At 38.4% G+C, this 15,882-nt stretch overlaps 1 protein-coding gene across 1 annotated transcript in view; it reads left to right on the top strand.

The window, feature by feature from the left end:
• The window catches only part of LOC112838587 (histone-arginine methyltransferase CARM1-like), a 183,679-nt gene that overhangs the window by 11,184 nt on the left and 156,613 nt on the right, over positions 1-15,882 (top strand). Inside the window, exon 2 of the mRNA XM_025891358.2 lies at positions 161-286. Coding sequence (XP_025747143.2) covers positions 161-286 — 126 coding nt within the window. The remainder of the gene's footprint in view (positions 1-160; positions 287-15,882) is intronic.

The following is a 15,882-nucleotide window of genomic DNA, read 5'->3' as shown; positions in this document are numbered from 1 at the left end:
CCTCGTATTCCCTTATGACTCACAAGACTTTATATTAAGAAGAAAGAAATGGGGAACCTTGAGAAAAGGAGAGAAATATAGGGATGGCATTACTGAACCTTTTTACAATGCTCAAAAATGGATTTTCCTAATCCTTTTTTATTTTTTTCGCCCTTTATAGCCGATGGCGTCTGTGTCTTTAAATGCTTACTCAACAGAGACACTGAATGTTGCCGCGTGGGCAAGGAATCCATCTTGATCACTCTGGGATATAACAGTGCTTTGCTGAAGTTTGAGTCTCCCACTGGTAAGTTTTGTGCCTGTCCTGACCCCTTCCTTGCCTTTCTTGAGGACAAGTCTCCTGATTGGTTGACTTTACTGTTACTGATTGGTTGGCTTTGGCAGCGTGTTTCCTGATGTGAGCTCTCCTGGATTGATAGAATGATTTGAAACTGGTGCTGGCGCTTACTTGATCCCATGGCTAGGGAATAACCAACCTTTTCCTGGACTATGAGCATGTTTTTATTCTTGATCGCCCCCGCCCCCGACTTTGGTTGTGGCTGGCTACCAAGGATGGTCCCAGTTTTCATCGCTGTTGTTGCTTCTCCTTGACGATGAGATTGTTTGCAGAAATGTGATTTTTCAACTTGAGTGTCATTCAGAATGATTCCACTTTGTTTTTTACCTTTGAATCATTGGTTGATTATTTTTAGACTCTAGACAACAAATGTCAAGCAAACAGGGAGGTAAACTAAAGTATAACCAGAAGTGTTTTAAGAAAGGAAGAAAAGGCACTTTGGAAGAGATCAAATCTGATAAAGAAATTAAGGCTAACAATAACAATGCCTTGGGTCTACCTTAGATGGGGGACGTCATTTCTTAACTTGATTATAAATTGATTTTTTTGTACTTATGGTGTTAATCCAGACAATGTGAAGTATTAGCAATGGTACCTGTTCTCCTCTGGTTAGCTAAAATATCATAAGCTGTTTCATTATCGATAACTACTTTGGATAAAGAAATTAACCCGGTTTCTTGTTTTGAAATTCCACTCAGACAGGCGTCACAGAGTGAGGAATTTGTTTAGGACATGTCTGTCCATCTATCCGTCCTTTGTTTATCCATCAGTCCATCTTATGTTTATGCTGCATTTTGGAGTAAATTATAATAACCAATACATTTTGCCATGATGTACTTCCAGCTGCATATCATTAGAATTCAAAATTTGTTTCTAATTTTTTTCTATTAAGGTTAAATTGATGTACATTGAAATGCACAAATCTCAAGAACACCATCGTTCCTAAAAGTTACCTCATGCCGTTTCCCAGTCACTCCTAACTCCTTTCCTTCCAGGGGCAGTCACTGCTCTGGTTTTCTTCTAACCATAGATTAGATTTGCCTTTCCTACAACTTCCTATAAATGGGATCATTCAGTGTATACTCTCTTTAATAAGGTCACTGAGCATATTTTGAGACATCTATGTTGTTGCTAGTATTATAGTTTATTCACTTTTATTACTAAGTAGTAGTCACAATTTGTGTATTCATTCTCATTTTGGTGGATATTCAGACTGTCTCCAGGTCTTGGATATCATGAGTAAGGTTGCAATAAATATTCTCATACCAATCATTTTGCATCCATATATTTTTTCATTTCTTTTAGATCAATACCTGTGGGTAAAATTTCTGGATCATAGAATAAGTGCATGCTTAGTTCTATAATAAATAGCCAGAATTTTTTCTAAAGCAGTTGTACCATCCTTATACTTCCACCAATGATGGATGAGAGTTGTTCCACGTCTTTACCAACATTTGGTCTTTCAGTTTATTAAATTTGTTTTCCATTTTGTAAAAAATAAATAAATAATTTAAAAAAACTTTCTCCATTTTGGTAGATGTGTGGTTGAATCTCACTGTGGTTTTAATTTACATTTTCCTGATGCTTAATGATATTAAGCAGTTTTTCATGGGCTTATGAATTCAAATCATTTACTTGTTACTAACTGGTTGTTTATCTATGGAGTTGTTGTTCTTTATGTATCCAGGACACCAGGCATGTGTCAGACACATAATTCATGCATGTTATCTCCTAGCTTGGAACTTGCTTACTCATTTGCATAATGATGTCTTTCGTTGAGAAGAAGTATTCAAACTTGGAGAAGTCATTTTTTCCTTATTGCATTCTGTATCCTAAGAACCTTTCCTACCCTCAGATAGTGAATGATTTCTCCTGTATTTCCTTCTAGAAGTTTTAAAGCTTTAGCTTTTGTATTTTATTATTTTTTTGTATTTATTATTATTTTCTAATCTCTTTTAATTACTTTTTATATGGTGTGAGGTATGAGGCCAAGGATTACTTTTAGACCATATGCATATCCATTTATTCTAGCACTGTGTACTAAAAAGGCGTTTGCAAGTCAAATGACTGTGTACAGACTTGATCTATTCTAGAGCTCTCTATTCTGCTCCACTTATTATCCTTAGGCCAGTATCACATTGTCTGGATTACCTTTAAAGTAACACTTGAAGTCTGATGGTTTAAGTCCTCTAATTTTCTTTTTTGTCAAGGTTGTTCTGGATGTTCTAGCTCCTTTACATTCCCATATACATTTTATAATTAAGTTGTCAATTTCTGTACAAATGCTTGCTCCAATTAAGATTGAGATTGATCAATTTGGTGAGAATTGTCATTTTAACATTATTAAGTCAGTCATTGGCAAGCTGAAGACAGCTCATACTAAATCACAACAGACGATTATTAAATTTTCAGAAATTTGATAACTGGACATTGGCTAGGGTGGAAGAAATTAGTAAAGTCCCATGTTGTTTTGTGGGGAGGGAGTTCATTGTTAAATGATTACCAGCATGCCATTATTTTCAGTCCAGGAATATGGTATTTCTCTCCATTTATTTAGATCTTTAATTTTTCCCCAGAAGGGAAACATTTTGTAGTTTTTAGCGTTGAGGTCACACACAACTTTGACAAATTTATCCCTAAATATTTTATGTTTTTCAATGTATTATAATTAAAATTTTGTAAACTCATAACTGTTTGCTGCTGGTATATAATAAATGAAATAAAATAAATAAATTTATTTATTTAAAAAAATTTCCAGTATGATTAATATACAATGTTATATTAGTACAATATAGTGATTCAACAATTCTGTACATTATTGAGTGCACATCATGACAAGTGTGCTTTTAATCCCCTTCACCTGTTTCACCCATCCCTCCGCCCACCTCACCTCTGGTGATACCCAAGTTTGTTGTCTATAGTTAAGAGTCTGTTTTTTGGATTGTGTCTTTTTTTCTTTGTTCATGTGTTCTGTTTCTTAAATTTCACAAATGAGTGAAATCATATGGTATTTGTTTTGACTGACTTATTTCACTTAGCATTATGCCCTTTAGATCCATCCATGTTGTTGCAAATGGCAAGATTTCATTCTTTTTTATGGCTGAGTAATATATATATATATATATATATATATATATATATATATATATATATATATTATCTATCTCACATTTTCTTTATCCATTCATCTATAGATGGACACTGGGGCTGCTTCCATAATTTGGCTATTGTAAATAATGCTGCAATAAACATAGAGGTGCATATATCTTTTGAAATTAGTGTTTTCATATTCTTTGGGTAAATATCCAGTAGTGAAATTAGTGGATCATCTGGTAATTCTATTTGTAATTTTTTGAGGAATGTCCCTATTGTTTCCCACAGTGGCTACACCAGTTTGCATTCCCATCAGCAGTGCCATGAGGGTTCTGTTTTCTCCACCTTCTTGTCAACACTTGTTGTTCCTTGTGTTTTTTATTTTAGCTCTTCTGACAAATGTGAGATGATACCTCTTTGTGGTTTTGATTTTCATTTCCCTGATGATGAGTGATGTTGAGCATCATTTCATGTGTCTGTTGGCCATCTGTATGTTTTCTTTGGAGAAATGTCTATTTGTGTCTTCTACCCACCTTTTATTTATTTATTTATTTTAAAATTTCTTTTAAAGATTATTTATTTTTGACAGGGAGGGGGTGAGCATGCAAATCAGGGTGGGGAGGACCAGAGGGAGAAAAATCTTCAAGCAGACTCTCTGCTGAGTGCAGAGCCCAACGTGGGGTTCGATCTCATGACCCATGAGATCATGACCTGAGCCAAAACCAAGAGTCAGAAGCTTAACTGACTGAACCACCTAGGCACCCCTTGCCCACCTTTTAATTGGATTATTTGAGTTCTGTTTTGAGTTGTAGAAGTTCTTTATATATTTTGGGTAGTAAACTGTTATTAGACATGTCATTTGCAAATATCTTCTCCCATTCAGTAGGTTGTCTTTTAGCTATGTTATTTCCTTTGCTGTGCAGAAGCTTTTTATTTTGATGTAGTCCAAGTAGTTTGTTTTTGCTTTTGTTTCCCTTGCCAAAGGAGACATATCTAGAAAAATGTTGCTACAGCTGATGACAGAGAAATTACTGCCTATGCTCTCTTCTAGGAGTTTTATGGTTTCAGGTCTCACATTTAGGTCTTTAATAGACCTAATAAATTTGGATTTATTTTTGTATATGGTGTAAGAAAGTGGTCCAGTTTCATCCTTTTGCATGTTGCTCTCCAGTTTTCCCAACACCACTTTTTGAAGAGACTGTCCTTTACCCATTGGATATTCTTCCTTGCTTTGTTGAAGATTAATTGACCATATAGTTGTGGATTCATTTCTGGGTTTTCTATTCTGTTCTTGTGTCTATCTATGTGTTTTTGTGCCAATACCATACGGTTTTGATCACTACAGCCTTGTAATATAACTCGAAGTCTGGAATTGTGATACCTCCAGCTTTGCTTTTCATTTTTAAGGTTGCTTTGGCTATTCGGGGTATTTTGTGGTTCCATACATATTTTAGGATTATTTGTTCTAGGTCTGTGAAAAATGCTGTTGATATTTTGATAGGGATTGCATTAAATATATAGATTTCTTTGGGTAGTATGGACATTTTAGCAATATTTGTTATTCCAATCCATAAGCATGGAATATCTTTCCATTTGTTGGTGTCATCTTCAATTTCTTTCATCAGTGTTTTAAAGTTTTCAGAGTACAGGCCTTTCAGCTCTTTGGTTAAATTTATTCCTAGGTACTTTATTATTTTTGGTGCAATTGTAGGTGGGATTGTTTACTTAATTTCTCTTTTTGCTCCATTATTACAGAAATGCAGTGGATTTCTGTATTATATTGATTTCGTATCCTGCGACCATACTGAATTCATGTATTGGTTCTAATAGATTTTGGGGGAGTCTTTAGGATTTTCTGTGTATAGTATCATGTCATCTGCAAATAATGAAGGTTTTACTTCCCAATTTGGATGTTTTTAATTTCTTTTTCATGTCTGATCACTGTGGCTAGGACTTCCAGTACTAAGTTGAAAAAAAGTGGTGAGAGTGGACATCCTTGTCTTTTTCCTGACTCTTGGAGATAAGCTCTCAGTTTTTGCCCATTAAGAATAATGTTACCTGTGGGTTTTTCATATGTGACCTTTATTATGTTGAGGTATGTTCCCTCTAAACCTGCTTTGTTGATGATTTTATCATGAGTGGGTGTTGTACTTTGTCAAATGCTTTCTCTGCATCTATTGAAATGATCATATGGTTTTTATCCTTTCTCTTGTTGATGTGATGTATCATGTTGATTGATTTGCGAATATTGAACCACCCTTCCATTCCAGGAATAAATTCCACTTGATTGTGGTGAATGATTTTTTTAATGTATTGTTGGATTCAGTTTGTTAATATTTTGTTGAGGATTTTTGCATCTGTGTTCATCAGAAATAGTGGGCTTTTTAAATGATGTCTTTATCTCGTTTTGGTATAGCATAATGCTGGCCTCATAAAACGAATTAGAAGCTTTCCTTCCTCTTATATTTTTTGGAATAGTTTGAGAAAAAGAGGTATTTACTTTTTTTTAAATGTTTGGTGGAATTTACCTGTGAAGCTTTCTGGTCCTGGACATTTTGTTGGGAGGTTTTTGATTACTGCTTTAATTTCATTGTTGGTACTTGGTCTGTTCAAATTTTCTATTTCTTCCAGGTTCAGTTTTGGGAGGCTATATATTTCTTGAAATTTATCCACTTCTTCTAGGTTGTCCAGTTTGTTGGCATATAATTTTTCATAATAATTCTCTTATAATCCTTTGTATTTTTGTGGTTTTTGTTGTTATTTCTTGTCTTTCATTTCTGATTTTATTTGAGTCCTCTTCTCTCTTTTTTTGATGAGTCTGACTAAAGATTTATCAACTTTGTTGATCTTTTGAAAGAACTAGCTCCTGATTTCATTGATCGCTTCAGTTTTTTTTTAAGTTTTTATTTCATTTATTTCTGCTCTAATTTTATCATTTCCTTCCTTCTCCTGGTTTTGGATTTTGTTTGTTCTTTTTCTAGCTCCTTTAGGTGTAAGGTTAAATTATTTAATTGAGATTTTTCTTGTTTCTTGAGGTAGGTCTGTATTGCTATAAACTTTCCTCTTAAAACAGTTTTGTTGCATCCCAAAGATTTTGGATGGCTGTGTTTTCATTTTTCATTTGTCTCCATGTAATTTTTTATTTCCTCTTTGATTTCTTGGTTGACCCATTCACTGTTTAGTAGCATGTTATTTAACCTCCGTGTATTGTGTTCTTTCCAGATTTTTTATTGTGGTTGATTTCTAGTTTCATGGCATTGTGGTCAGAAAGATGTATGGTATGACTTCAGTGTTTTTGAATTTGTTGAGACTTGTTTTGTGGTTTAATATGTGTTCTCTTCTGGAGAATATTCCATGTGCACTTGACAGAATGTGTATTTTGCTGTTTGGGATGGAATGTTGTGAATATATCTTGTAAATCCATCTGGTCCAGTGTGTCATTAAAAGCCATTGTTTCCTTGTTGACTTTCTGTTTGGATGATCTATCCATTGATGTAAGTGGGGTGTTAAAGTCCCCTACTACTACTGTATTACTATCAGTTACTCCCTTTATGTTTGTTATTAGCTGCTTTATGTATTTGGGTGCTTCCATGTTGCGGGCCTAAATATTTACAATTCTTACATCTTGTTGGATTATTCTGTTTATGATTATATAGAGTTTTTTTTTCATCTGTTGTTACAACCTTTGTTTTAAAGTCTATTTTGTCTGATATAAGTATTGCTACCGAGGCTTTCTTTTCACTTCTGTCTGCATGATAAATTCTTTTTCATCCCTTCACTTTGAATCTGCCTGTGTTTTTAGGTCTGAAATGAGTCTTTTGTAGGCAGTCTTGCTTTTTTATCCATTCAGTCACCCCCTGTCTTTTGAATGGAGTGTTTAGTTCATTTATATTCAGAGTAATTTGATAGATATGTACTTATTGCCATTTGGTTACTTATTTTATGGTTGTTTTTGTATTTCTCTGTTAACTGTCTTTGTTTGCTTTCTTCTCTCTTCTCTTGCTGGCTTTCTTTAGTGATATACTTGGATTCTTTTCTCTTTATTTTTTGCATATCACCGGTTTTTGAATTGTGGTTACCATTAGGTTTATAAATGACATCTTAGGCATATAGCAGTCTATTAAGTTGATGGTTGCTTACCCATTCTAAAAGCACTAAATTTTTACTCCTCTTGCCCCCATATTTTAGGTATATGCTGTCATACTTTACATTTTTATTTTTTTTGAATCTCTTGACTGATTTTTATATATGTAATTAATTTTACTGCTTTTATGCTTCCTATTTTACTCCTGCTTCTAGCGTTTCCTTTCCACTCCAGAGTGTCCTTTGACATTTGTTGTAGGACTGGTTTAGTCGTGATGAATTCCTTTAACTTTTGTTTGTCTGGGAAGCTTTATATCTCTCTTTCTATTCTGAATGATAGCCTTGCTGGGTGGAGTATTCTTGGTTGTAGGTATTTTTTCTTTCAGCACTTCAAATATATCATGCCAGTCTCTTCTGGCCTGCAAAGTTTCTGCTGCAAAATCGGCTGATAGCCTTATTGGGCTTTGCTTATATGAAAATGTTTTCTTTTCTCCTGATGCTTTTAAAATTCTCTCTTTATCAATACTTTTTGCCATATTAATTATTATGTGTTTTGGTGTGGACCTCGTTGGGTTGATTTTGCTGGGGGCTATCTGTGCCTCCTGGATCTGGATTTCTGTTTCCTTTCCCAGATTAGGGAAGTTTTCAGCTTCTATTTCTTCAAATACATCTTCTGTCCCCCACCCTTTCTCTTTATTCTCCTTTTGGGACCCCTGTAATGCAAATGTGATTATGCTTGATGAGTTCCCTCAATCTATTTTCATTTTTTTTCCTCTCTCTTCTTAAGCTTGATTGCCTTCCATTACTCTGTCCTCCAGGGCACTGATCTGTTCTTCTTGCTTTAGTCTACTGTTTATTCCCTCTAGTGTATTTTTAATGTCAGTTATTGAGTTCTTCATCTCTGATTGGTTCCTTTTTATGTTTTTTATCTCTTTGTTAAGGGTCTCACTGAGGTCCTCCACTCTTTTCTCAAGTCCAGTGAGTATCTTTTTGACCATTTCTTTAAATTCTCTATCAGACATATTACTTATCTCTGTTTCATTTAGGTCTCTTTCTTTGATGTTTGTCCTTTTGTTTCATTTGGGACATATTCCTCTGTTGCCTCATTTTGTCTAACTCCCTGTGTCTGTTTCTGTATTTTAGGAAAGTCAGCCATGTTTCCTGCTCTTGAAAGTAGTGGCCTTATGAAGAAGAGGTCCTGTAGTGCCCTGCAGTGCATTGTCTCCTGTTCACCGGAACCTGGCACTTCAGGGATGTCTTGTATATGTGTTGCATGTACCCCACTTTTGTGGCTGAGCCCCTTTTTCCTTCATTCCAGTAATGTGCGGTGGCTTTCTTTGCTCTTGTGGGTGTGCCTTGTTAGTGAGCCAGTCTGGGGTGCACTGGTCTTGAGCTGAGTCAGATCAAGGTGTTTGCCAGAGATGCAGTAGCACCAAACTGCAGGGGTGCTTTCCCTGTGCTGTTCCCTGAGATGATCTTGTTGGTACGTGGGACCTGTAGTCATACCAGGTGTCTGCCCCCGGCCCAGCACAGGGGCCTGAGTTGGACTGGTGTGTGTGGTTATCTTCCCCTCTCCCTGGGGCAGAAGTCAGTTTGGAGTGGTGCTAGCCCCTATTAGGGCTGCTTGCACCCTGCCACATTTGTGGCACCACTTTGAATGGACTCCTACTGAGGGTATGATTGAGGGAGCAAATCTTCAGGAGAATGTGGAGGTGGGGCATGTGTCTGCTGTGGGAGGAGGCTGAGTTGGAGGGAGCAGTTCCACAGGAGAGCACTGGGGTGGGCTGCATGGTGTTAGCAAGGTTTGCATGGGAGGACATCAGCAACCTCCCAGGAAAACTGCTGAGGCCAGGTTGGAGGGGTCAGACCTGAAGAAGCACATGGGAAATTGTTAGCAAGCTAGGTGGAGAGTATTCCCACTGTGTTCATTCCTGCAGGTGTCCCTGTATCTAGACTATGGGGCGGGGGAGGAAAATGGCACCCGCCAGCTCCTTTGTTCTTTCAGAAGTCTCTCAAAGATCCCTGCCCCTTAAGCACAGGCCCCTAGATTAGCAAACAAATCTCTCTCCTGTACACCCCAGGTGTCTTACAAACTGCTGCTTCTGCACTGTATCTCAGCAGGGCTGTTTGTTGTGCTCTCTCTTTAAGGGCAGGGAGTCAGTTCTCTATCACCTTCAGGCTCTCCCAGAGCTGAACCTGCTGATTTATAAATTTCCAGGTGGTAAGACCCACTGATTTTAAGAACTTGAGAAGTTAAGCCCCTCTGATTTTCAAAGCCAAGTGTTACGGGGATTCATACAGATGTCTTGTGCCCAGGGTGCCTGGTGTGATCTGTTTCTCCCCCTTCTCCATGCCTGCAGTGTCCCTCTCCCCTGCAAACAGTCCTGTGGGTCTGTTTGGTTCCTGACCTTGTCTCCACGTTTCCTACCCTCTTCAGTGTGGTCTCTTCTCTGCATTTAGCTGTGTAGAGTCTGTTCTGGCAGTCTTCAAGTCATTTTCTGGGTTATTTACCCTGACGTGGTTGTTACCTAGTTATACCCATGGGACAAGTTAAACCCAGGATCATCCTACTCCACCATCTTTGGATGTCTCTGATTAATGTTGGATACCACAACCTTTTATATTCACTTGCCAGTTCTAGTATATTTCAGATTCCTTAGAATTTTTTCTTTAATCTGTCATCTGCACATAGAGATAGCTTTACCTGTTTTCTGATCTTTATGCCTTTTGTATTTTTTCTTGAGTGTTTGAAATTGTCATGACTTCCAGTACAATTTTGCCTGGCCTGGGAAAGCAGTTGTCCTTGACATTCTCCTAACTGTAGGGGAAAGTCCAGTTGTCACCATTTAGTATAATGTTTGTGGTAAATCTTTTGTGGCTGCCATTTATCATCCTGGGGAAGTTTACTTCTTGCTGGAAGTTTTTATCATAATGTGATAAAAAAAAACCTAATAGCATTAGGTTTTGTCAGATATTTTTCTGGATCTGTTGAGATTATCACGTTCTGTAAATTTAGTGAATTACTTAGAATGAAATAGTTTGTATAGAATTGGTATTATTTCTTTGTCAAATTTTTGATAGAATGCACCTGTGAAAGTCACTGGGGCTTAAGGTTTTATGAATGGAAATCAAATTTATGTAATAGAATAGGACTCTTCAGATTTTCTTCTTGTGTCAATTTGACATTTTGTATTCTTTTATGGAATTGTTCCATTCATCTAAGATGTCAGATTTACTGGAAAATTTCTTCATAGTTCACATGTTATCCTTTTAATTTAAAATATCTATAATTCTCCTATTTTTTTCTGATATTGATTATCAATCTCTTTTTTTAATCAGCCTAGCTAGAGGTTTATCATTTTTATCAGTCTTTTCAACAAATCAGTTTTGGTTGCATTATTTTCTCTGTTGTTTACTTATTTCCTATTTTGCTGATTTCTGCTCTTTATAATTTTCTTTCTTCTTCATGCTTTGAGTTTACTTTGCCCCTTTGTTTTAACTTCTTAGAGCGAAACTTTAAGTCATTAATTTTACTTTTTTATTCATTTCTAATATAATTTCTTGAAGTCATTAATCTTTCCCTAATTATAACTTTACTTATATAACCGAACTTTGATATGTTGCATCTTCATTATCATTCAGTTCAATTACATTATAATTTTTCTCTGATTATTTTTTTGGTCCCTGAGCTGTTGAGAAGTATTTTAATTTTCGTGTACATGGGAATTTTGTAGATATCTCTCTGTCATTGAAGCCGGACATTCTAAATGTTGTGCTGTTGAGTGTCTGGATTCCATTGCCTTCCTTTAAGGAGTATTGAGGTTTGTTCAGACAGGCGGATTAGCTAATTTTAGGTCAGGTTGGTTCTTCTGAGACTTGTTTTTTAGCTTTGCCCTGGCTGGCATAGGGAAGTCTTTACTCTAGGTCTAGTTTAGACATGTTACTAAGGTGTGTCCAATCCTTGGTTTCTACTCTTACATCTCAAATATTCAGCAAGGTCACTCCACTCTGGCTGAACTATAAACTCTCCTCACCCTGTGTTATCTCTGGGAATTGTTCAGCTTAGAGCTCTTTCGTAGTTATTCTTTGCCTACTGTGGTTTCGACCATCTTGTGGAAATCTACCCTCCACATGTTTTACTTAGGATTTGTTCAGCTAGAAACTCAAGGGGAGCCCTATGCAAAAATTTTTTAGTTCTTTCTTCATATGAGAAGAGCTTTCTCTCGAGTAATCTGCTTTAGAAATTCCAGCAGCTTGTCCTCCTGCGTGCCAATCTCTGTATCTTCAACCCAGCAGGACTGCTGAGCTCTGTTTTGCTTTCCATACCATGTGCTGCAGTGTAGATAGAGTCTCTCAACAGAAAACAAGGCTAATTGTAGCGGTGTCATTTGTTTCCCTTCTTCTTTCAGGGATCACAGTTTTGCATTGCTTGTTTGTTCTGCAGTGTCTGACAAGACTGTTTCAGATATTTTTCCAGTTTTCTTGTTTCAGTGGAAAGTAAAGTATGATACCAGTTAATCTGTCATGATTATGAGTAGAAGTGCTCCCTATTTCTTTCAAAAGAAAGCAATTCACACACTCCGAACACTCCAGATTCTTGGGCAGTAGTAATGGGTATTCATGAAAAGCCAGAAGCAATCAACATCTTCATTACTTTGGTATACATTCTAGCTCATTCATACAGTTGTTGTACAACCCATAAATCAGAGACTTCTGTTCTGCAAGTCAAGCAAAACAAGTTTCAACTCATAAAATATTTGCAAACATTTCCTTCCTTCCTTTTTTTTTTTAAAAAAAAAGATTTTATTTATTTGAGAGAGAGAGAGCACAAGCAGGGGAAGCAGCAGAGGTAGAGGTAGAAGCAGGCTCCTGGCTGAGCAGGGAGCCCGACTTGGGCCTCAATCCCAGGACCCCAGCATCATGATCTGAGCTGAAGGCAGATGCTTAACCAACTGAGCCACCCAGGAGCCTCCTTTTCCTTCCTTTCAATGGTAATCTGTCTTTTTGACTTCGATATTTCTATAACATGTGCAGATGACATATTTCCATGATCTTCATGTATCTTCCTGTGATCTTCAAGGGTACTTCAAAAAGATTGGCCACAGACACAAAGAGTTACGGTTACAGACCATATTACAAAACCATCTGTTTCTGCCAATGGTGAAGGGTGAGATTTTATCTGACTTGAAAGCTAACAAGTTAGTTTGCCACTGTTTCATGAGTGCTAACAGAAGACACAAGACTCTTGGCTCAGAAGTAAAGACTTTATGACTCAGAGAAAGAACAGTAGCCAGAGTGTCAGCATAATGTTGGTTCTTTGAACTCCAATAGCCACAGGCAGATACAGAGGATCAGACGGGCATCTGTACATGCAGTGGTATGCATTACAGGAGAGGAACACTAAGCTGGGAGAACCCACTATTTTATAGCAAGCAGTAAGCATGCTAGCTCATTGTTCCAGAGGGAGATATTGCTTCATACCCTAGGGTTGCTTGGTGCATACACAACCCTGAGAAATAGCCCAGGCAGAGAGTAGTCAGTGCTTTGCATGCTTGGCATACCCAGTAACACATGTATGAGTCTCAGCAAGAGACCTGTGGAGGAGTATCTCCCAACACCTTTTCTCTGTTAGAAGGAGGGAGATTTTCTGTTATAAACACCCAGAGAATGACCGTACAGGAAATTTCATCGTGGGTCACCTTAAATTGTACAAATGCATATGTGAACAACCTTGGCAGCAAAACCAGGCACAGACGAGGCAATTTAGAATGTCTTCTACAATGAAAAGAAAACGTCAATAGTGCAGGATGCTCCACCAGGCAAGTCTCTTAACAATTCAATCGAGACAGGCCCCTGGTCTTGGTCAACTACACACTTGGGGGCTTTGGTCATTCAAGAGGTCCTTGAAAGTATAGACCGACAACACCGCATGAGAATAAACACCAGTCTCTCAGTACTTTTCATTTGTTCTAGGAGACCAGGCATCCATTAGATAGAATTAATTCATGTAGGCTTGAGGCAGAAATAAAACCAGATAGGCAGATAGCAGTAATGAAAAATAATTTAGAAGCAGACTCAGTAAGTACAGAATCACCACCTCAGCACAATTAGACTCACCTTGGAAGCCAAGCAAGACAGGCCTGGACCCGCAAGGCTCATAAAGTGCACTTTTCAGGCAATGCAGCTTGGAAGCTCTGGGATGTGAGTCTGTGTGGGTATCTTGGTGGGACCTCCATGTTAAAAGTCCGACAAGAAAGTCAAACTTAATAAACGTGTTTTGAGTACTGAGTGGAGTTTTATCTGCGATAGTAAAACATATATGGGGGAGTCCTGCTTTCCCAACAATTGGCTCCCAGATAAAGAGAGAAGGCAATATTTCTAGGTCAAACCGCAGTTCGGGTCAGATTACATCTGAGCCAGATTTTGTTTTTGTTTTTATTTATGTATTTTTTTGGACATAGCTTTTAGAAATTGTTTATTTCCTCTCAACTTTATTTCCATGCTCTGGCTGAGTAGCTTAAGACCACTCAGTGGTCATTGCCGTCATTCAGTTTCGTGAGCAATGGGCACTGTGGTCCAGTCCTCCGGGGCAGGCTGAGTGAGGGCACCTGTGCCTTTAGACCAGCCTGTGACCTCGGGTTGAACAGCAGTAAACTTGGGAGCTGGAGCCGTCCTTTAACTGTGAAATTCCTGCTCGGTTGCAGCCTTTTTGGCAGCAACCTACTCTTCCTTTTCTATCCCTTCAGGATCTCTGTCGAAGTGGAGACCTTGCCTGAGTGTTCACGGGAGACGGTCCCACGCATGAGCAAAATGTCCCAGACCAACCGCCACCACATCACGCCCATTCAGTGAGCTGCCTCAATGTTGCACGATGGAGGGGGGGTGGCGGGGAGCAGTGTCCACACAAGTACAGAGAAGAGTCTGTGTCAAAGAGAGTGATGGTGGGCAGGTTAGCATAAGCTGTCGCTGTGGGAGGCTGGTGGTCATCCTTGGGATCAGCGCTCCTCGCAGGCTCCCTGGATCTGTTTCCTGAAGATTCCAGGAGTCATGTGGCAAGCAATGGGCATGGCTCCAGTGGCAGCAGCAAACCAGGGCACAGCTCGTGAGCCAGTATTCCTGGAGGTTACGACACTGACGTCAGCTGTGGTTTGGAGGGTAACAATGGCTCAAGCTGCCAGTAGAAGCATCTCTCAGGCTCTCTTCAGATTTATGATGTTGGTGCCATTGCTTTTACTTTTGTAGATGCGCTGTTCCATTTGGAAGTGAACGTTGGTGCCACATATGTGTGTTCTTGCTGCAAGGGGCTTAAGGACATCGTCCTCTGTTTGCAGGACATCAAGGGCTCTGGACGTGGTGGAAGTGTCCCTCTAAGTTAGAGTGGGAACCCAGAGCCACGCTGTATGGACCCCTCTCTGGGTAGTGCAGAAAAGCTGTCAGTTTTAATAAAGACAAGTCATTCCTGTCTTTGATAATGAACATCAGGATGTGGCTTCTCTCCAGGTGCAAATGTTTTATAATGTTTTTTTGTAGTTCATGGCTTTCAGGAATACAGGCCTTTAAGAAATAGAAAATTCTTCTGGTTATATAATGGAACTAGGCTAAGAGCAAAATGTCATTTTTACTTTTTATACTATAAATTTGACCTATCATCTCATCTAAGACACCATCCACTAGAGGGAGGATTTAATCAGATCATCTAACTGATGAGAAAACAGATTCAGAGAAGAAAATCACTTCCTTTAGGTACTGTGAGTAATAATTATCGGACCAAGGATTCGAATCCAGAGCTCCCTGACTCCATGGCCCACACCCTCTTCCTACACCACCACACATCTTCCCTGATGACTCTTGTGTAGTTTTAAGGAGGAAAGAAACCAGTGACCAAATAAAGAACAATCATGCCATGAGGAAACTACATGGAAAGCCTTTCTTTCAATGTCTTCACATTTCGAACACTCAATGCTTGAGGAAACCATGCTTATAAACCCTGCATTCAAGGTGCATTTCTATGGTATCTGTGTTTCATTTGGGGTACTGTTCAGAGTTGGTACCAAAGGTCCCTGAACTTGATGTTTCAGGGACTCTCAAAATTGAGGCTGCCTTCAGTTGCTGTACAAAAACTTTTAAGTCTTTACATTGCAGTGGGGTGAAAATTTTATGATTCCAATAGAAAAAGTCCCCAAAATTTGGGATGCATCTTACTCCCTATCATCTCCATTGGCCAAATATTTTCCATGTACTACCTGTACTGCTTCCAGCGTCTGCCTAGAGGAGAGAATCTTAAGTAGCTTGTATAGTCATGAGGCCCAGAAGCCACCTGTCTCACTCAGTGTTGGGGGCCAATGATGGGAGTCCATCACCTGATCCTA

Source organism: Callorhinus ursinus, unplaced genomic scaffold, assembly GCF_003265705.2.
Source record: "Callorhinus ursinus isolate GAN/ISIS: 27379988/994484 unplaced genomic scaffold, GSC_fseal_2.0 scaffold28, whole genome shotgun sequence".
Lineage (NCBI taxonomy): Eukaryota > Metazoa > Chordata > Mammalia > Carnivora > Otariidae > Callorhinus > Callorhinus ursinus.
Note: the sequence above shows the minus strand (reverse complement) of the source record. Positions and strands in the feature narration are given on the sequence as shown.